Here is a 25,905-nt window from a genome sequence, read left to right on the forward strand (position 1 = left end):
GTTTGTTTTAAGGTCATGTACAGTTTGATCTCATCGCTGTGACAGGCCTCTATCCAACTCTTATGGCATTAGATACATTTTCATTTTCTGCTCTTGGTCGTATTTTCTGGCATGAAATATTCATTCACTGTCCATCAGGATTTTTGTTCATTCTTGAGTTTGAAAGGCTTCACTTTTCAGACCCTTTAAATGGACGTTATGCCATCAATAAAACATGCTGTTGTGCATTACGGAAATCTCCGAGGAAAGTTCTTCTTCTGCTGACTTACTGGAGACACTTAGAAAAGCCTGCACTTCTAAATCAAAATAAAAATGCTTTGTTTTTCTACTCTTAGCAGAAAATCCATTATAAGTCATGCCTTGAATTATGCACGCTGAGGAGTGAGTTTCCATGCTGTATTCTGCTTGTTATTCTAATCCGAAAGTGATTTTCATTGCAACATGAATAAAAAAGCATTTTGTTTGAGATGACAGGTATTATATTTAAAATATTAGATGACATGTATTTTTAATGCTATTCTACTTGTTTGTGTTGATTTAGATCAGTATAGTTCTCAGTGAACCCCTAGTTGGTGATTCAGAGCGTTTTTTCTACACAGTATTTCTGCAGTGACAAATATATCCATATTGTCTTCAATGAACAAATAATATTTATAATAAGATGATGACTGACTCAGGTTGGAAAGTTTGTGTGTGTGTGTGTGTGTGTGTGTGTATATATGCTGTTCTCCAAAATTATAACTTTACACCGGAAAGAAAAAACATACTTTACTTGTAATGTAAGTCAATGGAATCAGACATTTTTCACAAATCATTTTGGGCCGTTCATCATGAAATTTACACACAATATAAAGGACGACAGGCATTTCAATGTGTGCCGAAAACTGGAAAAACAACAAAAATGGAGGTTTAAAAACAATTATTCATTTAAATTAATGAATTATTCATTAAACACTTGATAAATCATTTCAAAACATTTCAAACGATGCAACAACTGAGTTTCTGCTAACAATTACAAATTTCATCTCAGTTTCATGAAATGCCTCCAACTCATCAGGTTGGCAGATTCTGAGCTCTATAGCCTCAGATCATTTTTCAACACAGCATTGTAACACTGTCCGTCTGCAAGCCGCTGGCTCCACTGCCCCTCTCTCTGCTACCTCTACCTTGTCGCTAGTCTGGAGGAAAAAAACATATTTACCATGTCAGAGATCAGCGTTCATCAGTGAAATTCTCCATCTTGAAGTTTCTCCTTAACTTCGCTTGGCGTGACATTTCCTCATATTTGACTCCTATTATCCTTTTCCCACAGTCACTGAGCAGCGCGGCGACATGACAAAGTAGCTAAGCCTGATTGGTCCTCTTGTGTGTATTCACACTGCTGATTGGCTCACAGATAGAACCTTATAGAACTAAAATAGAGTTTGACTTTTTGTTTTCTAGACAAAGAGTCCAAAAATTCATACAACTAAAAAAACATCTCATATGTTATGAGGTTGTCACAAAATGAAAATCTGAACAGCTTAATTTTGACAAAAATGTGAGAGAGAACCTTAGAATTCCTTAAATACAGTAACAAATTACCTCTGGGATCAGATATCTGTATATATCCTGAAACAGCCCTCACTCACTCACTCACTCACTCACTCACTCACTCACTCACTCACTCACTCACTCACTCACGCACTCACACACTCATACATCACTCACGTATGCACTCCTTCACTCACTCACTCACTCATACATCTCTCATTCCCTCACTAACTCCCTCACTCACTCACGCACTCATACATCACTCACTCACCACTTTCCACACTCACACACGCACGCACGCATGCACACACGCACTCCCTCACTCACGCACTCACACACTCATACATCACTCACTCACCACTTTCCACACTCACACACGCACGCACGCATGCACACACGCACTCCCTCACTCACGCACTCACACACTCATACATCACTCACTCACCACTTTCCACACTCACACACGCACGCACGCATGCACACGCACTCACGCACTCACGCACTAATACATCTCTCACTCACGCACTAATACATCTCTCACTCACGCACTAATACATCTCTCACTCACGCACTAATACATCTCTCACTCACACTCTAATACATCTCTCACTCACGCACTAATACATCTCTCACTCACGCACTAATACATCTCTCACTCACGCACTAATACATCTCTCACTCACGCACTAATACATCTCTCACTCACGCTCTAATACATCTCTCACTCACGCACTAATACATCTCTCACTCACGCACTAATACATCTCTCACTCACGCACTAATACATCTCTCACTCACGCACTAATACATCTCTCACTCACGCACTAATACATCTCTCACTCACGCACTAATACATCTCTCACTCACGCACTAATACATCTCTCACTCACGCACTAATACATCTCTCACTCACGCACTAATACATCTCTCACTCACACTAATACATCTCTCACTCACGCTCTAATACATCTCTCACTCACGCACTAATACATCTCTCACTCACGCACTAATACATCTCTCACTCACGCACTAATACATCTCTCACTCACGCACTAATACATCTCTCACTCACGCACTAATACATCTCTCACTCACACTAATACATCTCTCACTCACGCACTAATACATCTCTCACTCACACTAATACATCTCTCACTCACGCACTAATACATCTCTCACTCACGCACTAATACATCTCTCACTCACGCACTAATACATCTCTCACTCACGCACTAATACATCTCTCACTCACACTAATACATCTCTCACTCACGCACTAATACATCTCTCACTCACGCTCTAATACATCTCTCACTCACACTAATACATCTCTCACTCACGCACTAATACATCTCTCACTCACACTAATACATCTCTCACTCACGCACTAATACATCTCTCACTCACGCACTAATACATCTCTCACTCACGCACTAATACATCTCTCACTCACGCTCTAATACATCTCTCACTCACACTAATACATCTCTCACTCACGCACTAATACATCTCTCACTCACGCACTAATACATCTCTCACTCACGCACTAATACATCTCTCACTCACGCACTAATACATCTCTCACTCACGCACTAATACATCTCTCACTCACGCTCTAATACATCTCTCACTCACACTAATACATCTCTCACTCACGCACTAATACATCTCTCACTCACGCACTAATACATCTCTCACTCACGCACTAATACATCTCTCACTCACGCACTAATACATCTCTCACTCACGCACTAATACATCTCTCACGCATGCACGCACTCACTCATACATCTCTTACTCACGCACGCACTCACACACTCACGCACTCATGATTCTCACTCATGCACGCACTCATGCACTCACTCACTCACTCACTCACACACTAATACATCTCTCACTCACTCACGCACTCACTCACGCACTCATACATATCTCACTCACGTACTCATACATCTCTCACTCACTCACTCACTCACCTCTCATGCATTCACTCGCTCGTGCACTCGCTAGCTCACTCATTCACTCACGCACTCACCATGCGTTCACTCACACACTCACTCATTCGTGCACTCACATGCTCACACACTTGCTCGCTCACTCGCTCACTCACTCAGTCACTCACACTCACTCTGTGATGTGATGTTAGCATTTGTGTTTAAACCTGTGGGGTCATATAGTTGAGGTGTTTCAGTATTATAACCTGCTTTTAATGCTCATCTAAGTGCTGGATTGGTTTTGGAAGATACTCGATTTCAGTATCAGTATCAGGTTCAGAAAAGAAAAATTCATATTGTGCAAGCTCTAAGTGATTTTTCAAATTCGAGACTGTTTATTTTTTCATTTTGCAATACTGTATTGAAATTGTTGGACCACTTTCCACAGCCTTAATCCAGAGCAGTCAGTTGCATGGTAATTCCTACCAAAGTGTACTTTTTGGCCTGTTACGGATGATAGTTCACTCTCTCCTGCCAAACAGCTTGCGGTAACCTTTGTCTGAACTGTGGTAATTTTCTCTAATCTAGCCCTCTCACCTTGGCTCCCAGCTCTAATCACCTCACTCAGAGCGAGAGCGCCGCTTAAACGAACCGGCTTACAGGGTCATTAGGAATAGGTAAATTATTCATTACAAAATGTGCAATCCCAGTGGAGCGTTAAGCACTGGGCTTCCAATGCTGCTCGGAAAAGGGCAGCACAGGAGTTCCTGTTCTAAAGATTGACTGCAGGCAGTGTGGATCTCATGAAGAGCATTAATATGAAGAGTCCTGTGTTTACCCCTCTCTCTCTCTCTCTCTCTCTCTCTCTCTCTCTCTCTCTCGCTCTCTTGCTCTCGCTCTCGCTCTCTCTCTCGCTCTCGCTCTCGCTCTCTCAGTGATGCATGTTAAGAATGTACGATAAGCCAGTAGGATAGTAGATTTCCAGCTGTGTCCAGATTCCAGCATGGAAATGAAGGTGTAAGTTACATTCAAGCATGCTGGCTTCATGAAAACTTGAGTTAGCTGTCCTTATTATTAGCAGGACACAAAACAGTTCACCAAGTTCAAGCCCTGCTGTTTCTCACTGATATCTGTGAAGCTTAATTCCTCAAAGGCAGAATAATATGACCACTCTGAACAGAGAAATGAGAGGGGATAATTGTATGACACCCAGGGGTTCTGCTACTAAGGGATTACTGAAACGTTTCAGTGGTTTTATTTTTTGAAGGGTCCATATCCTGGAAGACCTAATTTGCCTCCCTTTTTTAAGTGTTTGATGTGGGGTGTAAACACTGTTAAAGTTTGAAAGCGCACAGTTCCCTCCGCCACAGTCCGCATATGCAAGCTAAGCCACAAAAGCAGCCTGTTTTGAATAGTTTTGTCTTAATAAATTTACAAATCCACTTATTCAGCCTGCAGTCGCTTAGCCCCGCCCATTCACACAGACTTTATAAGGAGTGTTTCAGCACACTGTGTTTTGAGTGAGGCACAATATAGGCAGTCACATTAGAGCTCATTTACACTATCAGACTGTTTTGATGCATAACATTACACAAGTGTGGTAGGTGTCCCCTCCCTTGATCTTGGCTCTCAGCACTGGAGATCAGTCAGTTTGGGCCCATAATCAAGTCTTGTCACTACTGCAATACTAAGATATCCTGAACATCACAGTATGATTGTTTTGCATGTATGAGAAGTGTCCATCCTACACTAATGTTTTAAATCATATACAGTAGTGTGCAAAAAGCCGAGACCCTTCATTTGTTTAATTTCCAGTCCAAACAGCCATCAAGTACATTTTTATCGGCTTCAGGAATAACAACAGAAAACACATTTAACAGAAATTTACACTTTTCAATAATTAAATATATGCATTTTTCAGTATTTAGTGTGTCTGCTCTTCGCTGTTGTTTAGCTTTTTTAGGCAACTTGTTTTCAGTTTTCCAAAGAAATATAGAGGGATTTTTTCCACACCTCCAAAGTTTAATCTTAAAAGTTGGCTGAATTTTCTGCTTCTCACAATTTTCTGCTTCTTACCAAGTAATCCCAAACACATTAAAAACATGTTGAGCTCTGGACTCTGGGGCGGTCGGTCAGTTGTTCTGAGAACATCAGCAGCTCCTTTGTTTGATTTGTTTTTGCTTCTTGACAGCTACACATCCTTTCAGAGACGTAGTGTTGAGTTGTCTTCTGCCAGTGGAAGGATGGACAGAAACAATTGTGGATTTTTTTTTTCAAATCTGAAGCAGTTTCATTTTCTCCTCTCTCTCAGAGATGAAAGCTTTTAATGCTGTTTATCTGATGGGGACAGTTTTGGTGGTCCACCAGGTCTTGCATGGTTGTTAAGAATCCCATTTTCTTGCACGCTGGTTTTGGGAAGTCCTGTTTATCCACATATTTTCTCCTTCCTCATGCAGGTGTATGATCTTCTATTTAGTCTCCTGAGAAATCTTTCCTGAAAATGAATAACTTGTACTTATTGGTAGTTTTGCCTGGAAAGGACTGTACTGGACCTTTCCTCAGAAATCATCATTTTGACTTATTATTTATTTCTTTTATTTTTTTTATGTGATTCATCTTTGTAGCTACATTGGCTGCCTCAAATACCGTAAGCTATTATTGTAATCCTTTTGTGCACAGCATAAAACTCCACATTTGACCAACCTTGTATCACCTTAAGTAACAAAAAATCAGAATGAATGGTTCTAATACCATCAAAGAGCTTCCCTATTTACATAATTCCAGCTCCAAAGTGGTTCTGATGATTTAAATGCTAGTATATCTTCAAATACTCACAGTGTGTCATATTAATGACTAGAACATGTGGTTGTGAAATTAATGGTAAGTAGATTAATAGTCTGTAGATGAGGCCAGCGTTCACCAGTCTGCCTCATTCTTGAAGAAGAGTGTGCTCACTCTTAGACTGCAGATTTTTTCAGTCTGTTAGGGTTCGATGGTTTATTCCCCAGACTGCATAGCCTGATGGTATTTTTGTTTATGTTTATGGTGTGATGAACTGCTGAGTTGCAGATTTCTGACAGATTTTATTAAGTCATGTGCTTAGAGTAACAGCAATGCAGATGATTTAAAGGGCCCATATTGTGAATTATCTTCTTTTTGAGGCCCACTTAGGTTGTGTTTGTGTGTATATATACCAAAAATCATTTTTGCATGAGCATTTTATCCCTTAAATATATGGGCTGTTTTGTTTCTGTATATTGCATATTATTTCCATGTTTTTTATATGAAATAAGAGTTTGATGTAGGATGCACACCTTGTTAAAGTTTGAATTCATACCATCTGTATTTGAAAATATAGCCCAGTTGCAAAATAGCCCAGTCTCTTCTGATGTGACAAAAATTGCACATTTACATTGCATATTTCCAAAAGTATTTGCTCATCTGCCTTCATACACATATATGAAATTGAGTGACATCCCATTTTTAATACATAGGGTTTAATATGATGTTGGCCCACCTTTTGCAGCTATAACAGCTCCAACTCTTCTGGGAAGGCTTTCAACAAGGGTTAGGAGTGTGTTTATGGGAATTTTTGACCATTTCTTCCAGAAGCACATTTGTGAGGTCAGACACTGATGTTGGACAAGAAGGCCTGGCTGGGCCAGGGCCCAACTCCTGAAAAACAGTGCATACCATAATCCCCCCTCCACCAAACTTTACACTTGGCACATCGCAGTCAGACAAGTACTGTTCTCTAGAGTCCAGTGCCGACACTTTACACTACTGCATTCAACGTTTTGCATTGCACTTGGTGATGTTAGGCTTGGATGCAGCTGCTCAGCCATGGAAACCCATTCCGTGAAGCTCTCTACGCACTGTTCTTGAGCTAATCTGAAGGTCACATGAAGTTTGGTGATCTGTAGTGATTGACTCTGCAGAAAGTTAGCGACCTCTGCGCATTATGCGCCTCAGCATCTGCCGACCCCACCCTGTCATTTTACTTTGTGTGCCACTTTGTTGCTCAGTTGCTGTCGCTCCCAATCACTTTCACTTTGTTATAAACACTACTGACAGTTGACTGTGGAATATTTAGTAGCAAGGGAATTTCACGACTGGACTTGTTGCACAGGTGGCATCTTATCATTAGATTAGATTAGATTATCATGGTACCACACTGGAATTCACTGAGCTCCTGAGAGCGACCCATTCTTTCACAAATGTTTGTAGAAGCAGTCTGCAGGCCTAGGTGCTTGGTTTTATACACCTGTGGCCATAGAAGTGATTGGAACACCTGAATTCAATGATTTGGTTGGGTGAGTGAATACTTGGGCAGTATAGTGTACATACATCTACTCAGCTTACAGCAGTTTCGCCCTACCCATTCACACTGAAGTTATATGGAGTGTTTCAGCGTGGATTTCTTTTCGTCTGAGGCATTCTACGCGGCAGCTATTCAGAACAGGCTCATTTACATATTAGTCTTAAAGCTGCAGTAGTTAAGCAGCCTGTTTAATTCTAATGGATAGACATTGGAAAATAGGTTTTTGATGTATAAACACACAACTGCTGAAGTGTGCCCAAGGACAAAAAAAAAGAAAAAATGCGCTAAACATACAAGCTATGGGCCCTTTCAAACTGAACTATGTAAATGACCTCCGATCTGATTGGTTGCCCTGTATGGTGACTGATTTCAAAAGTTGTCCAGGCTGAAACATGTCATATCACTTCAACATTAAGCAGGGCTAAACTGCTGTAGCCTGTAGAAGTGGATGTATTTGATTGTGTTGTGACATTACAAAAAAAGTAAATCCAAAATGGGCTATTTTGCAGTTTCCATATATGGAAATTGACTGGGTCATGTGGAGAGTCAATGGTATGCTTTCAAAAAAAGCTAAGAAAAGTGGGTTTAAATTATATAGGCCCTTTAAGGTTGTTACACACGTATTAAGACACCAACATTTTTATTCAAACCAGATGTTTTTCCTTCTGATTCAGGCCAGCTTTAGTTGTGTGCTTGATGGCATGTTATGGAATGGTATAAGGAGTCATTTCAGGCAACACTCAGTGTTCAATATGGGTGGAAACACCACAAGCCAGCACCACTTACCAAGGAAGTGCCTGAAGTGGAAATGTTTCCTGCGCCACACCGCCTTTTTGACTCGTTCCCCTACCCTGCCCATGCTCAATGTGATCTCTGACAGATGAGAGCTGGAGCCGCTGAGCTGTGCCCATAATGGGTGACCCGCCTCAGCAGGGTCACGGTTGGAAGGCGAGTCCAGTTTCAGCGTGTTCATGCTGACCTATCCACTACCTGCTGCTCTAATGACTCATATTTTAGCTCCCGTGTCTGTGACAAATGGCTGAGCTCTAAAAGCCCTGTCCGTGGTGCTGAAACCCCTCCGATGATATATAGCTACGTCGGCCTGATAAATCCCCCGCATCATTCGCATTGTGACGGCGATTCATCACCTGTGGGAGTTTAACGTTTGGAAATTCATATTGGATTTTTAATGAAAAAGAATATAATGCAATTCAAAGTCAATCAGTTTTGTGATTCGCCCATACCCTGCACAACTCCCTCCTACCTCCTCCACTATTGTACATCCCCAATCATCAGCCAGGCATGCCACTGTGAATAACGCCACAACAATGCGAGCAGTGTTAAAACCACCGCCTTCAAGGGCATCCACTGTAATTGTGTTGTACACTAAAAGCTGTTTATCCCATGTGGTGTTAAAATGGTGGTGGGCGAATATCTGTGATGAGTTCTTCAGGCAAGCATGGAATTTCTGGCAGGCTACCGAATCTGTGTTTAAAAAGGGACCAGTACTTGGTTGCACCAGAGTGAATAAGTTTGTTCTTAAGTTTCTGCAGAAAGTCTTTGCTGAGTCCTTATTTAACACTTTCAGACTAGTTTCAAACTATTGGTTGCACCAATGCGCAAGCCATGTTTTAACTAATAATAGCTAACTTATGTGTACAGCAACAAATGCTAAAGTCCCTTTATCATCATGATAAAGTGCATTTCTGCATAATTAAACTGTTAAGATACATCATTTAGAGTGGTTTGATGAAAAGAAATCACAGTGGTGGTGCAGGAACCAGATGTCTGAAGAATTTAATGGCTCTAAAAGCTTCCCACAGAAAGTTCTAACAAGAAATGATTATGAATATGCTGCCTGATACCTCAGACATTAATAATGGCAGTTTTACGCACGTGTGTGTATGCTCCGCTGTAAGAACATTGGTGCAATATAGCTGAAGCTTTACATAGCTATGATGCAGCCTGGACTGAGGGACGCTTGAGAGACGCTGTATCATGGCTGCAAGGCTTTCTGGACTAGGGACCTGATCGACGTGATATCACAGCTTGGGCTGGCTGCTTGGTTGAAGCTGCACTGCTGCAATGAGGCTACCTGGACCGGTGGTTTTTGGCTGCATGAGCAACACTATGCCACATATACGAGGCCTCTCAGGCTGGCTTAAGCATTGCTACATTGGAGCAATGTTGCTGCCTGGGCCGGCCACTTGGGTGTCGCTGCACTGCAGCTATGAGGCTGTCTGGACTGGTGGTGTTTGGTTGCAAGAAAATGATGCCCCTTCATGACGAAGGACATTTCCCTAAGTGTGTGGTGCACTTTCCTCACGGTTAAAGACTCTTTCCGGGCTACCTCAGTAAAATCTCCCCCACTAACTTTGGGAACCTTGGAGAGTGTGTGTGTGTGTGTGTATGTGTTCTGTGTTATGTATACTATGTTGATACTTTCAGATTACAAAGCATTCTAGGGCATGGGAAAGGCGCTATATAAATAAAAGTAGTGATGATGATAATGATGATGAGATTTTGACCTAATGTTCAGGGCTTTTGTTTTGTTTTTTAAATATCTTTCTGGCAGAGACGTGCATGTATGGCATTGTAAGGCAAAAGAGTACCTAAAAGAAAGCTTATTTTATCATCAGAGCTTATTAAGAACCATCATTACATAGATAGGTCTGCTGGTAGTTTTGGACCACGGGTCATTATCACCACCACTGTAAAGAAAGAGGCCTGAATGACTCAGAAAGCCTCTGATTTTTCCATTCAAATATCTCACCTGCGTTAACATGTTCATGCTTGTGTGAGGCTCATAATAAGAACACAAAGTTGTAGTTTTCATTATAAATGTATTTTGTCACAAAGTGTCATACATCATGTTCTGTATAGTGTTGGGATCTATTCTATAAACATAGTCCATCATAAAGATTACTTAGTTTACTTTCCCACTGAAACCGAACAGAGAGTATTGCTACAAGCCCACAATAGAAACAAAAGCCACTATGGCTTTGCATTAAATGTGATCGGTCAGGCATCCGAACCGTAACCTTTGATATTCCGTGCCTTGATCCTGCTTGAAGGAACAGCTCTCTTCAGGCAGCCCAATCTGGACTGTATTGATGCCTTTGTGTGACATTTACACTAAAGGAGGCATTGAGTGGAGACAATGTCAATGTCACAAAATGTCCCAGGATTACAACCCCTGAATGCCTCCCAGATTCAGTATTCTGTAGGAATGCAGCAGTTTCACTCAAAGGCAAAACAGTGGGATAGTCAGGCATACAGTTTTGTGCCCATTGTATCCCATTTTATTTACCTAGAAGTGTCCCTTAGTTGCTGGTGTTTAAGTCTATTGCTGTGGCATTCACTTCAGACCTGCACAGCTGTGTGAGACTGGGAGAGGGGCAAGAGTTAGGACCATGTGGTGTTTCTATTGGTGGTTGATCACTTAACTTTCTGTACATATGATCACTCTTCACAGACATGTAGATAAGTGAACAGGTTACAGCAGATACAATCAAAAGCAGACCAATGGCATTGACCATTACCACTCCACTCTTGTCCGATTCACCCACTGAAACAGCTTGCTCTGTTGTACTGACATTTATACAGTTCTTCAAATGGCCTTTTTGCAAGTCTGTAATTTCCACACATACCTCATACTGTGTCAGCGGGTGCAAGTGTGTGAGATTGAACACTTTTACATCTGATGGCACACGTGCTGTGAATCGTAAGGAATGGTGGTTTGAGACAGAGGTGGTGGACCACATGATATTTGACACAAAGCTGCTTTTAGGGGGTACCCAAGAAATCTTTAGAGAATGTGGTCGTATCACATCGATTTGTACATTTAAAGAAGTATTTGAAGGTTCTGGGTAGTACCCATTCACGACCATTGAAACAGATCTCATGTCTGCCCCTATCAGATTGTGTGCCACGCAGGTGTACTGGCCTGCCTCATTCTCCGAAATGTCGTATATGTCAAACGTTCCCTCAGGATGCATGAAATACTTGCTTGATGCCATTCTTGGTAAGATCTTTTCTCCTGAAGGGGTCATCCAGTAGATCTGCGGTTCAGGTTCTGCAAACGCCCTGCAGTGGAAGGACACTGAGCGTCCATTGGTCACACTGATATGTTCTGGAAGGCTTTCTGGAGAGATAACTGGGAGGCAGGTGTCCATCATTTCACGGAAGTGCACGTGTCTGACATGGCGACCTTCAAATTCCGGAGGCCCCGTGCATAACAGGGCCTCGGGCTCCATGAAGCGGATCTTGGTCTTGTTCATATTGATCCAGCGGACAACACAGTCACAGTAGATTGGATTTGAGTGCAAGCTTACTTCCCGGAGGCTGGGCAATGACTCCACTGTAACATGATGAAGTGCACTGAGGGCATTACTGTTCAGCATCAGTGTCTCAAGCCTCGGCAGTTTATAGAAAGCATTGGGATGGATGTAGGACAGTCTGGGATTGTTAGTCGCTTCAATCTTTGTTAGCTCGGGCAGGTTGGTGACCGCAAAGCCATCTATTGAAACCAACTCTGGCATGCTGTTGATGCCTAACTCTTTCATGTGGATCATGTCCACAAAATCACCTCGACGGATTGTTTCAATGGGATTCTTATTGAGATCTAAAAACTTGAGGCTTTGGACCTTTCTAAGGGCAACTTGGGGCACTTTTGCAAACTTGTTGTCATAGAATGAGATGCTCTCCAGTTTATTTAGACCAACCAGAGCATTGTCCGGAATTTCAGTAAGGTTCATTCGGGCTAATACAAGACTGCGGAGATTGATAAGAGGCTGGAAATTCATATCTTGTATTTGAGCAATTGGATTTTCCCCTATCATCAGAATCTCTAGTTGGCTAAGTGCATGGAACCACTCTTGCCTGATGACCTTCAGTTGGTTGGAATTAAGATGGAGCCTCAGGAGGTTGCTGAGACCTTGAAAAGCCCCAGGACTAATCAAGGAGAGTTGGTTATGATTGACATAGAGCTCCTGAACATTTGGCAGGTGTGCAAAACAGTTATCATGTAGGTTGCTTATCCAGTTTTCCTCCAAATGCAAGGACACAAGCTGAGGAAGGTGACCTACATAGATATCACTAAGAGTGGTTATGTTGTTTTGAGAAAGGTCAACTTCAGTTATGTTAACTAAGTAATTCAGAGGGTTGTCAATCTTGGAAATACTGTTGCTCTGTAACAGAAGCACCTGGGTGTCAGAAGGTAATGTTTCTGGAAGAGAAAGAAGTCCCAGATCATTACAGTCCACGGTTGGAGCCTCCATGTAAAGGGATGACGGAGAGAACCAGGGTCGGATTCCACACTTGCACAGCTTGGGGCATGCCACAGTCCGCTCAGTCGAATGAACAGAGCCATTCAATGCAAGTCCTGCTAACAGACAAACCACAAAGAGCGGCTGTTTCATCTTGGCCTCCTTCTCCTCAGCGAGTAATTAGTCCTTACGGAGTGTGGAGTTAGCGTTAACTTCACAAGTATGGTAACATTTGTTAGTACATCAACAGATTTGTTTATCTGCTTCTGCCAGGTCCCCAATGTACTGGTTTCTTTCTGTGTTGTCCTTGGCAGCGAGGAGCAACCTTTCAGTTTACCTGGTGTGAGGTTGTCAAGCTGGCTGCATATGTGAAGGTCAGTGTATCCTTTGGGGAGTTACGGGGAGCTCAGGTTTCTGCAGGGGATGTATCACTGTGTCTGCCATCGTTATTATCCTCAATCAGTCACACACATCAATTTCCATCTGCAGAAAATGGGAGACAGGAGAAATGTAATGAATACAATGTCACATTATGGGGGAGACTGAGCGGTATTGGCATTTAAGAATATTGAAACATATTGAGGCTTAGTGAGATTTTTATTGCTTTTTTTCCCCTTTCAGTCAAAATATGAATTATGACTGCTTTGACCTTGTGTACTCTCATATATCATCTAGCCACTGACCTTTCTTGCATTATATTCAAATAGCCAAGATAATTATTGCTGTCTGAGGCTCAGCTAAAATGGGAATTACATATGGGGGAAAGAATAATATTCCTATACTCAGTATATATAGCTCTTTGATTTACGTGAATGTTATTCTATAGGGCTGTAGCTAAGCGGTGCTTGGCCTCCTCACTTGAAAGCTAGGCCCTACCAGATTTCTGGCTGTACAAAGGACAAAATAAGTCCTCCAGTGTAGAGGAGGGAGATATCACAAAAATATAACATCATACTTATACATCATACATACAAAATATGCTCAACATTTAATGCATGGTACACCACACTTTCAGATTTAATGGCACTAGTTATGGCGTCTTCGTAGTGAAATGCATTTGATGAGCGTCCTTTATGTGCTGATGACATCAGTGATATGCTCAGAAAAGCACATGTGGTATTTATCACAATAACAGAATAAGTCATGTTTGCACCATTTCCAGTGAAACAAAATGTAATCCGACTTGTGCTGTTACAATACAGGATGAAAAGGCTCTTAAATTTTGCCTCTTTGTGCCTTTTATTACCAAATGAAAATGACCAAAGCTCTCCTTTCGCTAATATCTGACCGCTGCTGTCACCAGGGCAACATTTACACTGCTGCATGCCAACACGGGTAATGTCATGATTGTAAACCAACTTTGCCACAGCTTTGCCCTGCTCCTAGCACAGGCTACTATATATGCCAAAGTTTTGGAACCCTGGTCAAATCTCATTTTGTTGAATTTCTAAGTAAAAATAAGTTAAAAAATAAAAAGTAAGTTAAATAAAACATCCTAGACAGAGAAGCCTTTGCACAGTTAAATAAGTAATGGAACCCTTTTGCACATTTGAATGAACAAATAAACAATTACTGCTTATTTGTTGAATTTAACATGGAGAAAATGTGGACAAGGCTTTTTTTCCCTAAATATGTTAACTTCATCCAATAAATAGACACTGTGCTCAGAAAATTGCTGTGTTTAAGTTTATTTAGTGTCAAGCTCACTATAGCGATGTCTTTGAGACATAATACTGCATAGCTGGCTGGCTCTCTTACTCACCAACAAAGCCCCTTTATAAAGAATTCTATTCATGCCATTCCAGTAAAATGTAGATTATTTACCAATATGTGTACGATTCATTCTGCCTGACTTAACTGTTTGTGTTGCACATCAGTATGTGACACCCTGAATTCTGAGTCAAATGCCATCCTAGTTCAGTTAATAATTGCAAGCAGTTCTGGTCTAGTGAATAGCAGAATTGCTTATCTTGGTACATATAGTCATCAAAGGCAGCTGAATGATCTGAGAGGCAATTATTTCACATCATCGGTCTCAGTAATAACCACCGTGGTTGTCTAGGCTGTGACACCTGCCACAGGGCATGGCAAGTTAGTACTGCTTGTGGTGGTAAATAATCAGGGTTTAAATTCAGACTTTGTCCCATTTATTATCATGCTGACTTGTCAGACATGACATCTAGTGTATCGAGGTATGCTGCTGAAGCTGAACAGAGATAAACTGAACACCTTTTTAAATAGCTGATGATCACAAAGACATGCTGCATTCACCTGCAGGAAGTAGCCTTACCCTATTTCAAAACAGGAGCGGATTTCTTAGAGAAGTCTCTGGTGTTTGGTCCGGTTGCATTATGCAGAAGGAAGTGAATGAGAGCTCCTCCAGGTGTGAGTACAATGTACCTTCGCCTGCTTTGGCGCCATGTATTGATGTTTTGATTAATTTGTAACCTTGAGAGCAGAAGCCGTAGCACTCCGGGGCAATGTTAGATGAAGCTGTCTGTATTGCTACAGGAGCAGCTTTGCAAAGAGCCCCCCCCGTATGACAATATGCATACATTAATCTGACTGTGGCAACGAGTCAACATGGGCAGGTGGGAACAAGGTCTTTCTTTCCTTTTTTTCCCCCTGTACAGCCATCTGTTTAAAGGAGAGACCTGCTTTAATCCATGCCCAGCTTATGGACCAGGAGCTCTCACAATGTGGCAGGTCTGCCTTTGTAAATTAGAGTCATTGTTATTATTGCTGAAACGTGGTTAACAGCACATGTAGGCAAACAGTCAAATGTCCCAGATCTTTGGACTAGTAATGAGATTGTGTGTTGTTTTTTGCACATGTTCCCATATATAATGGGCAAAAAATACCCTGCTGGTAAGTATATACACTGTAGAGGTGCGATCTCTTTGGTACGCTTACAAATTAGTGCACTTTGAAGAGAACGTCAGGGTGACAAAGTGCAACACCTACTCTGCATATATTTCTGTTTTTCTCTCCTGTTTAAAGCCCTTGAACCTCTGAGGTTCACACACTGATTGAATTAGTTCCTGCTTGCAAATGCTTGGGTTCTGAGAGCTTTCCTTTACCGTTCTGCTCAGCTGTGCTCACGCCGTTAGCTGAAATGGGGATCTGAGTAGGGGGGCAGTTCTCTGTGAACATGCAGTAAATGTTGTAGAATGATAGGACTTTTTGGGTTGCATTGCATTAGGATCTTTGGATAAAAGGCAACGTCTGTTTCTTTTGTCATCTTTATGCCATCATGCACATCATACACATTTATCTACCAACCAAAACAGATAATCTGCACATTATCGTCTAATGCAGTGATGTCAGCATTTTTACATGTGCCTTTACATCCACACTGTCACGCAATGCGATTACTGTATATCTTAAAGATTTATATACCATGATATACAGCACTATACCAGATTCATAGTTAAAAATTTATAGTTTCTTCTGTCAGAGAAAAGCACTTCTCAAATTCCAGGGTCTTCACTTTCCTCCGAGTCCCTAATTCAACAGACAGCACATAAAGCAGCCCCACTTTGCTATGTTTTATTCACAAGGTTGGAGTGAGAAGCCTACCGCATGTCTGGGTAAGCAGTAGGAGGCGACTGTGTGTGTGTGTGTGTGTGTGTGTGTGGGCACGTGAGAGTAGAGGATTGGAGGTGACACTCTTTCATGTTAAGATGACATTTTGCCCAAGCTGAAGCTCCCACTCCTGTTTTCTGTTTTTCTTGACGCGAGTAAATTACGGCAGGTAATTGGGTTTCTTGTCAGAAGGCTTGGGGATCATAAACAGGAGGGAAATGCATGCTACCAGTTGCACCAGTGAAGTGAATAGTAAATGGATTGCAGTGGTAGCTTTGGGCTGTTATTGAAGCAAACAAAAACTACAGGACCCCTGTGAAACCCTCGCTGGGATAGGTCAAATAAAATGTCTCTGATTTCTGAACATGCAGTATCACACTATCAGGTGATATTAAGTTAGTATTAATGAGGGTACTGAATCTGAGTTTGTGCCATGCTTAAAAAAAAAAGTCTTACTAACCTCATATCTGAAAAAAAGGGTTCTTCAGTAAATAAAATGGTTCTAAATAGAATAATGAACATTCAAAGAACCCATAGCAAAAGTGTTCTTCAGATTGATGGAGAATAGGTTGTGAACCCTTTTGAAAAGGGTTGCTATATAGCACCAAAAAGGGTTCTTCTGTTGTTAAGCTTGTCAAGCTTGTTTTTATGTAGAAGAACCCTGCTGTATAGAACCCTTTTCAAAAAGGTTCTGTATAAAACCATCTACAGCACATTTTCCATCAAAGTAAAAAAGGCTTTCGCTATGCAAAGAACCCTATAATCCTGCAAAGGGCCCTTTGAGTGTTCAGTTGAGTTTCTATATGAAACCTTTATCTTTAGTAAAGAACTCTTGATAAACCATCTTTTTTAAGTGTGTAGCTCAATCCTTTGTTCTCTTTTCTTTATGTAGAATTACAAGGGAACATTACAGCATTGTAAATAGAGGTGGCAGTGATCTGATACTATGTATAAGATATCAACAGAAAATGCTGGATGGGATATAAAAGGGGAAAAAGACTAAATCAGATCCATTACTTTAACAGATCCCGTCTGAAATGTCATGTTGGGTTAGTAAAGTGCTTGAGCATGATAGCATAAGCTTAATAAAGCCTAGTAGTTTTTAAGGAAGAAATATCATATCGGTATCATTACCGGACAGTGACATTGTGCCGTTTCTAATATTAAACATTAATTAGACTAGAGATATTTTTCCTGAAAGAAAACTTTCTTTACTTATGGATTTAAGATAGGAATGTAAATTAGTAACTAATTAACCATGAACCCACAAATAAACAATTATTTCACCAGTTCTGTTGGTTTAAAAATGAATTGTATTTAATTTCCAATAAACAACCAATTCCTATTTGATTAGGTGTATTTATTATTCCCGTTGAGGAACATTCTTGAATCATGTGCATGAGGACAGGGATTTTTCCATTTTCTGCCAAACAGGCCTACTAAAAAAATTAAGCGCACTGCTAAAGTGGTCAGTAGTGACCACTTGTAGAGAGATCAATAGCACAACTACTAAAGTTCCACATCAAAAGCAAAGACATAAGACGGACAACTGTTTCCATGTTCTCCGAGAGTTGGTGTGAGGAAATCGCACATGGCTGTACAACGTTCCAGAGAAGGACGTGGTGAGCCATGATGGCTTTTGAGAGCTACTGAGGAATACTGGGCCGAAGCTGCTCCAGTCAAGGGATTTATATTCATTTTAACTTACTATGATCAGTAATGAGCGTAAATGGGACTTTAGGATTTTTGGAATACTGAACGTTCAGTAGTGCGTCATTATATGTTTTAGTCTTTTGTAATTCTACTTGCTAGGCGTCATCTTCAGTTTAAACGAAACTGGGTTGTTATATAGGGATTGTTTAATGTTTATTACATTGATGCCTGTTTCCACCTATCAGTATTGTTTCACAGTTCGTACAAGGATCACTTTGTAATATCTCAGTGCATTAATAAGGAATGTAGTTGATGTGTGGATATATGAAGCATTTTTCATTGGCTTAGAACGCAGCTCAGCCAGTCAGCTTTCAGACCCAGAACTGCCCTTCTTGTAACTGATATGTTGATGGGATGTGTCCTTGACTTTAGGCTCACAGTTTAATTAAATTAGTGACAAATGGTCGCTTATTAGAAGAATTTAACAAAATTCAATCCCTAATTTTTTCAAATCAGTCTGAAGCTGAAAGACCCAGTAAATTAAACACATTAGTCAACAGTCAGGTCTTGGATACCATCTGTACAATGTATGAAATAGATTCAGAAAGCTAAAAATAAACAGCTTGTCATCAGGCATACTGCTATTTTGTACACATTCTCTAATGAACATAATGCCGATGTCAAATAAATCTCTAACATTTTTTTGTAAACTGAAAAGCAGCATCGTAGTAATTCAGTACCACTGTATATCGAGATACATCGTCCAGCCCTACCTCTTTCACAGTTCTTCGTTCTGGAAAGTCACAAAATCACAAGATAGTGTAATCACAAGAAAGTGTAAACAAAGCCTACAAACAACTTGAGCACCCTAATGAGTACCTGATTTAAGCTTACAGGGTTATACTTTCCATCTAAAGCATCTAAATGCCGTTCCATCTAAATGCCATTCATGTATCTTGTTTGCCAAAGTGTTGCAGACATAGTCCGATATGCTTTCATTTCTTGCTAATAAACTCTTTTTGTACATCATCAGCTCCTATTAGCGTCTTCTTGGAGTCAGGCCATTCTTCAGCACTGACACTATAGTATTACATCAGTAATTATAGACATAGCTATTCATTCTTCCTCCATTAGCAGTCTTTGCTTATTAGGTCACAGAGCCTTTCTGAAGCACTTCAGCAATGTTGGATATCACTGTAACCTGGCTGCGGTGTCTATTTCAGCCCCATGAACAAATCCTATTTCTGTACTGTTGGCAAAGTAGAGCAGAGTGATGTATCCTCTGTATCAGTAACCGTTATATTCCTTTTTATATTAGGTGATATATTTAGCAATATAATAGACAGTCCAAGATGTATTGCCCAGTGCTGTTGATTTAAGCTTTAGTTTGTTTTTAATTTTATTTTGCAAATTTACTTATGGCATTCAACCTGGCAGTAAACTGTATATCAAAATGGTCAATTTACTGGGAGCTTCAGATTGTTTTGAAAGAACAGTTTAAAATAAATTGTACATTCATACCAAATAATACGTTTTTAAGATAAAACATGAGGTGTAATTTGGTGTAATTGCACGAGAAGATACCAGAACAAATCAGTCCATTCAAAACAAGCTGTGCAAAAGTTTGTGCACCCCAGTCAAATCACGTTTTACTGATTTTCTAAGTGAAAGTAAGTTGCTACATCCTGTACAGAGGATACTCACTCCTGCACATCTTAGTACACAATTACTGTTTTCTTGCTGACTTAAGAAAAATAAAACGAGCAATGTGGCCTTTGCAAAAGTTATAGCACATTTTGTATTTTGTGTTTTTTTCCAACGTAGAAAATAAATAGAAATTGTGCACTAAAATTGCCATATTTGTGCTTTTTTTCTGTATCTGTACAGGATGTGTTTACTTAGTCTCACTTAAAAAATCAGGAAAACGTCATTTCACCAAGTGCAACTTTTACATACAACTGTATGTCAGGTTCAGCATAAAGGACGAGCATTGGGGTAGCATGGATTCATTAACTTTATTAATGATGACCTCTGGACTTTATTAATGCTAATTAGTCCACTTTATCCATGCTGTCTGAAATATCATGTTAATGTTATGACCTTATATATGTGGAAAATATGATGTTCAATTGTATCAGAATTGCATCGCCCAGTCCTGTAGCTAAGTGTCGTGCTTAAGGGTGTAAATCTCTGATCTCACATTCATGTCAAGTGCCAGTCTTTAAGAAATGACTCAGTGACATTTCAAAGTGCACCCCTCCACCACTCTAGTGTAAATGAGTTATTTTGCTATGATTCAGAATTAATTGAAAATGAAACGTGACTGAAACTATTTGCACAAACGAAAACATACACCAAACTGTTTTATTATTGTTGATACATTCTTTTTTTTATGCCTTATATAATCATTAAAAATAGCCCAAGAATTTTATGTTGGCCAAATAATATGCTAAGTTACTTGAATATAATATTAATTAGAATTGTTTCTAGCGTTCCAAAACCAGTGCTGTGAAATCATTACCCTCAGATTGATGCTCCACGTTGCACCAGTACATTTTGACACTCCTTTTAGTGTTTGTGTTTTGGGTTCTAAGAGGGGTTTGTCGGTTACTCTGCGTTTAGACGTAGCTTGGAATGAGTGGAGCCAGTGTGGACGCAGGTAGCAGTAAAGCAGATATAAATACAGTCCCTCCGCTCTCACCTGCTCTGCTCTGCTAGCGAATGAACAGCACAGCCGCAATTAATTACACTTCACTACTGCTGACAGAATCCCTCTGGATATTTCAACTATTTCTGCCTGCTATTATTCACCTCTGTTTCAGGCTTGTAGATCATCTGCAGTCCATTCTGTAGTGTTTCTGTCGTCTCTTGTCTCCAGCCTTTTATCACCTGCTACCAAAGCACTTCACTCCTCACTGTATGTGAATATGACGAGGAGAGTGTTCTCGTTCGCCTTTCTCTCTCTCTCCCTCTCTCTCCCTCTCATGCCCTCATGTTTTACAGGTTTTAATCAGTAAATGTGCCACGTTTGTATGGACACACGTGATCAGCGTTGTTTCCAGAGATGTTTATGTAAGCTGAGCTTCTATTTAAGATGCCTCTGTCATCCTTTGGCCCCTAGCTTGCCTGTATATCTATCGTCACCTCATAACTCCATTTTGTTCTGTTTTTAGGTTTTTTAAACACTGTTTGTTGTTTACATATGGGTAGTGTGCAGGCCAGAGACCTCCCTTCATTTATTTCGTTTCCACAAGACGGCCAGGAGGTATTTCTGAGCTGATTAGATAGAAGACAATCTATTTGCATAAAAAATAAGTGAATAAACAGGTGTGTTCAAACCTGGGGTTAAAAAAAATTAAAAGATTAAAAGAAAAAGGGGCTCCTCACAGCCCTGGAAGACCTGGAAGACCTCCAAAACTGCCTCCATCAGATAAACGGTACTGCAGCTATTGAGACAGCCGGTGTAGCTCCAAAGATAAATAAAATAAATGAATAAAATTGGCAAGTAATCAGTCAATCTTGCAGTTTGTGAGAAGGAATACAGTACAGTACTGTGCAAAAATGTCATTTGTTTCCAGTGGGAACAACAATTAAGTACAAGTTATTGATTTTCAGGAGACATTTCTGAGGAGATTAGATATAAGATGATCCATTTGGATGAGGAAGTCAAAAGAAAATAAGTGAAAAAACAGGAGTTTCCAACACTGGAGTTTAAAACAAAAAAGATTAAGAGAGAAAATGGGACTCGTAGCAGCCGTGCAAGACCTGGTAGACACCAAAAGTGCCCCCATCAGATAAACCTCTTATACAGCTTTCGTCTTTGAGAGAGAGGAGAAAATCAAGCTGCTTCACATCTGAAAACATCCACAGGTTGAATATAGCAAGTTGCATTAACGTTTGCTCAAGTTGAGTGATTTTTCCTTTTTTTTGGACATACAGACGGTCGCTCTTGTATCACATATGCATTTGTTTAGGTCATTTGAACGCAACTGCTGTCCTTTGTGTACATTGTGTGAACATTTCATAAAGAATGGATCAATAGGAATGATTCTTGGAATAACATGCATTGAAAGCAATTAAGAGCATGTTTCTCCTGAAAAGTTACTGTTTTGGAAATGTTTTTATTAATACGCTGATGAAATACAGATCTTCAGTCTGTGTCTCTGAAATGGTGTCTTTATTAGAGAAGGGAAAACAACATACTTTACATTCATTAAAATATCTTTAAAGAATTCGGCAGGTTTGCTGTATAGCGTGTAAACAATGTATACATCTATACATATTGCACTGCCACTTGTTTATACACCCAGGCAAACTGCAAAACTATTAACATGTCTGTCTGTCTGTCTGTGTCTCTATCTATCTATCTATCTATCTATCTATCTATCTATCTATCTATCTATCTATCTATCTATCTATCTACACACATTAGAAACCTGAAAAAATATGACTGTGATGAAATTCAGCTTCTTATTGTATCTTTAAAGATGTTCAATTAAATGCCAAACTCCTTTAAATCAGACCTTACGCTAAATTAGCTAGCTTTAGCCACCCATATCCAGAAATCAAAAAAAAAAACAGCTTTACAGCTGCACTCCAGACCTGCTGAGGACTGTAACGCGCAGGACTGAGTCTCACTACAGCGACACGGTGCCTCCAGCTATTCCCCACAGTAATGGTCATTAAACAGAGCTCAGAGAAACACCAGACTGTTTAGTTTTATGCAAATGTGCTTCATCGCTACCGTGCCACACTCGTTCTGCCATCCAGGAAAAGGGCAGAGGAGGAGAGCAGAAGAGGGCGGCGGGCTGGTCAGGAAGTAGCAGGCATGTTCCATTTGTCGGATGTATCGAGTGTGGTTGCTATTGGCAGCAGGAGCAGAACCGTGTGCAGTTTGTAGAGGCAGCCTGCACTGCTGAAGCTACAGCTGCATTTACACTCTTGAAATAAAGCCTTCTTTGGAGCGATGCTATAGGAGAACCACTTTTGGTACCTTTAAGAACCTTTCAGTGGGAGATTCTATAGATAACCATTTCTGTAGGTGTCGAAAAAGTATATGCTGGCAAACACAACCTAAATTTAGTCACTATATCTAATACTTACTGTTTTTATTATATACCGTTATAGACTTTATTATAACAATGTAATAATAAGTATTACATTGTAATAAGGATGTTACAGGATTATTGAACTGATGTCTAGATTTTAAGTCATTTTCCTAGAGAAATAGTCTTATTCTATTGGCAGATAATTGTGCTTGTTTCAAAACATAATGCAGAGAAATAAAGCATTAGTAAAGGAATATTTTAAATTAAAACAAGTCAAAATGTCCAGAAATAAGTTAATCTTATAATAGTCTGACGTCAGCCTCGTGATGAGATATATTAGATATATTGACTAAATTTAAGATCATTTTTAAAATGTCAATTTGATTTCACAGCAAAGAGCCTTGACAGATAAAGATTCTGTAGTCCTTAAAATGAGCTTTTTCTTCACGTCCAAGCTAAGAGCCATTTAGGAAAGCTTTATTATGCAATCGTGTGCTAAAGTCTTCATTAGAAGGGTTCACATGGAGAGCGTGAGAACATTTGAGTGAGCTGTAAACACCATCATGCCCAGTTTGACCAATGATGGCCAGTGCAAGTTCAAATGGACTTTAGCATTTAACACTGAAGGACCTCTGAAAGCGTGTCTTGTGTGCTGTGGATATGCTGCATATCGTCAATGTGAGATAAAAACTAAATCATTTTTGTCTTTACATTTTTTTTACACTGTTTGAAAAGGCAAGACTTACATAGTGGGCATTTCATCATGAATGGGCCAAAATGACTTGGAATAAATCAGTAACCTAAACATTGACATATATTAACATCTGGTTCTTCCATAACTTAAGAATAAGTCAGTTTGCGTCATAGTCCATGTAATTACTAAATAATAAGCCTGTAATTATAGACGCTTCTAAGCCTGAGATTCTTCTTGTTGTTTTATTGTTTTTCATTACCATTTGGGTTGTTTTCTTTACCATCACAATCTACAGCAACAATGAGCTTAATTGAATTTCATACTGTTGACATCACTCCTCAGTGGAAACTAATGCATTGAATTAACTTGGTTTATTTTGTCTTTTGCTTTATGGATTTTTGTGTTGATGTCATATGTTATTCATATGGAAATGGTGTACGTGTGTGAATGCCACTGTGGACCTTTTATGCTAAAACTCTTGAGTAGTATTCCTTCGGCATTCCTTCCTCAATGAGTTTTAAACCAGTAGATTTTTCCCCCAGAAAAAGCCCATCTATTATTCCCTGCTGTAATCTCTCTCCTTCATAATACCTGTGGAGTGTATCTGACTGTTAGTCATTATGTCATTGCCTCACACCATGTCTGCAGGCTGATCGAATGCTAAAGAAAAGCTTTTAAAGACGTGGAAGGCGAGAGGAGACCGCGTACGCATCGTAAAAGCAGACGCTGTGCCGTTTTCCTCTGGCTCAGATTCAGAATCCTCGCTGAAGCGCCTCTGCATTGCCACACTGTTCAAACACCCTCATCACATACGAAAGCCATGAGTCATATGAGGGGAGCTGAGCTTACCGCTGAGACAGAGAAGTGTCCTCCGCGCGCCGGAGAGAGACGAGTGAAATGTATTCCACCTTTCACTGCAGTCACAAACCAGAGAAACACTCAGAGCCTTCTGTGATCAGCAGAGAGAAACAGACAGAGGTACAATCCACCGGCCTCAGCACTTCACTCAGAATGAGAGAGAGAGAGAGCAGTTAGCTCAGCTATTCATCCCCCATCTCTCTCCGTCTCTCTCTCTCTCTCTCTCTCTCTCTCTCTCTCTCTCTCTCTCTCTCTCTCTCTCCTCCCCATGCTCTCTCTCTCTCTCTGCCTCCTCCCCACTCTATCTCTCTCTCTCTCTCCCCCCCCACTCGTTTTCTCTCTCTCTTTCTCTCTCTCACTCTCTCTCCCCCCTCCCCACTCTATCTTTTTCTCTTGCTTTTTCTCTTTCTCTCTCTCTTTCTCTCTGTCACTCCCTCTCTCTCTCCTCTCTCTGTCTCTCTCACTCTTTCCCCCCCCACACTTTTTCTCTTACCTCTCTCTTGCTCTCTTGCTTTTTCTTTCTCTCTCCCCTCCCCACTCTCTCTCTCGCTCTTTCTCCCCCACTTTTTCTCTTTCCTTTCTCTCTTTTTTTCTCTCTCTCATGCTCTTTTACTCTCCTCCCCACTCTCTTTTTTCTTACCCATCCCTCTTTCTCTCTCTCTTACTCTCTTTCTCTCTCCCCCTCACTGTCTCTGTCTCACTCTTTCTCCCATCCCTTTCTGTCTCTTTTTCTCTTATACATTCTCTTTCTCAAGCTTTCTCTCTCCCCTCTCTCTCCTCTCTCTCTCGTTTTGCCTTCCCCTCCATTTCTCTCTTTCAGTCTATCTGTCTTCCCCTCTTTTTTGCTCCCTGCGCCTTTCTTTTGCTCTCTTTCTCTTTTACTTCTTTCTCTCTCTTGTTGTCTACCTCATTCTTGCCTTTTCTCTCTCCCCACATTTTCTCTCTTCTTTCCCTCTCTTTCTATCTTACTTCTCTCTCTCTCTCTCTCTCTCTCTCTCTCTCTGTCTCTCTC

The 25,905-nt window shown here is 40.5% G+C and overlaps 2 protein-coding genes across 2 annotated transcripts in view; one reads left to right on the top strand and one right to left on the bottom strand.

The window, feature by feature from the left end:
- Positions 1–25,905, top strand: part of immp2l (inner mitochondrial membrane peptidase subunit 2) — a 152,946-nt gene that overhangs the window by 113,987 nt on the left and 13,054 nt on the right. The window lies entirely within an intron of this gene.
- Positions 10,615–25,108, bottom strand: lrrn3a (leucine rich repeat neuronal 3a). Its single transcript, XM_017690338.2, has 2 exons — positions 24,885–25,108; positions 10,615–13,538 (listed from the first exon to the last, which is right to left on the bottom strand). Exon 2 carries the CDS (start codon positions 13,206–13,208, stop codon positions 11,112–11,114), a length of 2,097 nt encoding a protein of 698 aa, XP_017545827.1. The 5' UTR covers positions 13,209–13,538; positions 24,885–25,108; the 3' UTR covers positions 10,615–11,111.

This window comes from Pygocentrus nattereri, chromosome 8 (genome assembly GCF_015220715.1).
Source record: "Pygocentrus nattereri isolate fPygNat1 chromosome 8, fPygNat1.pri, whole genome shotgun sequence".
Lineage (NCBI taxonomy): Eukaryota > Metazoa > Chordata > Actinopteri > Characiformes > Serrasalmidae > Pygocentrus > Pygocentrus nattereri.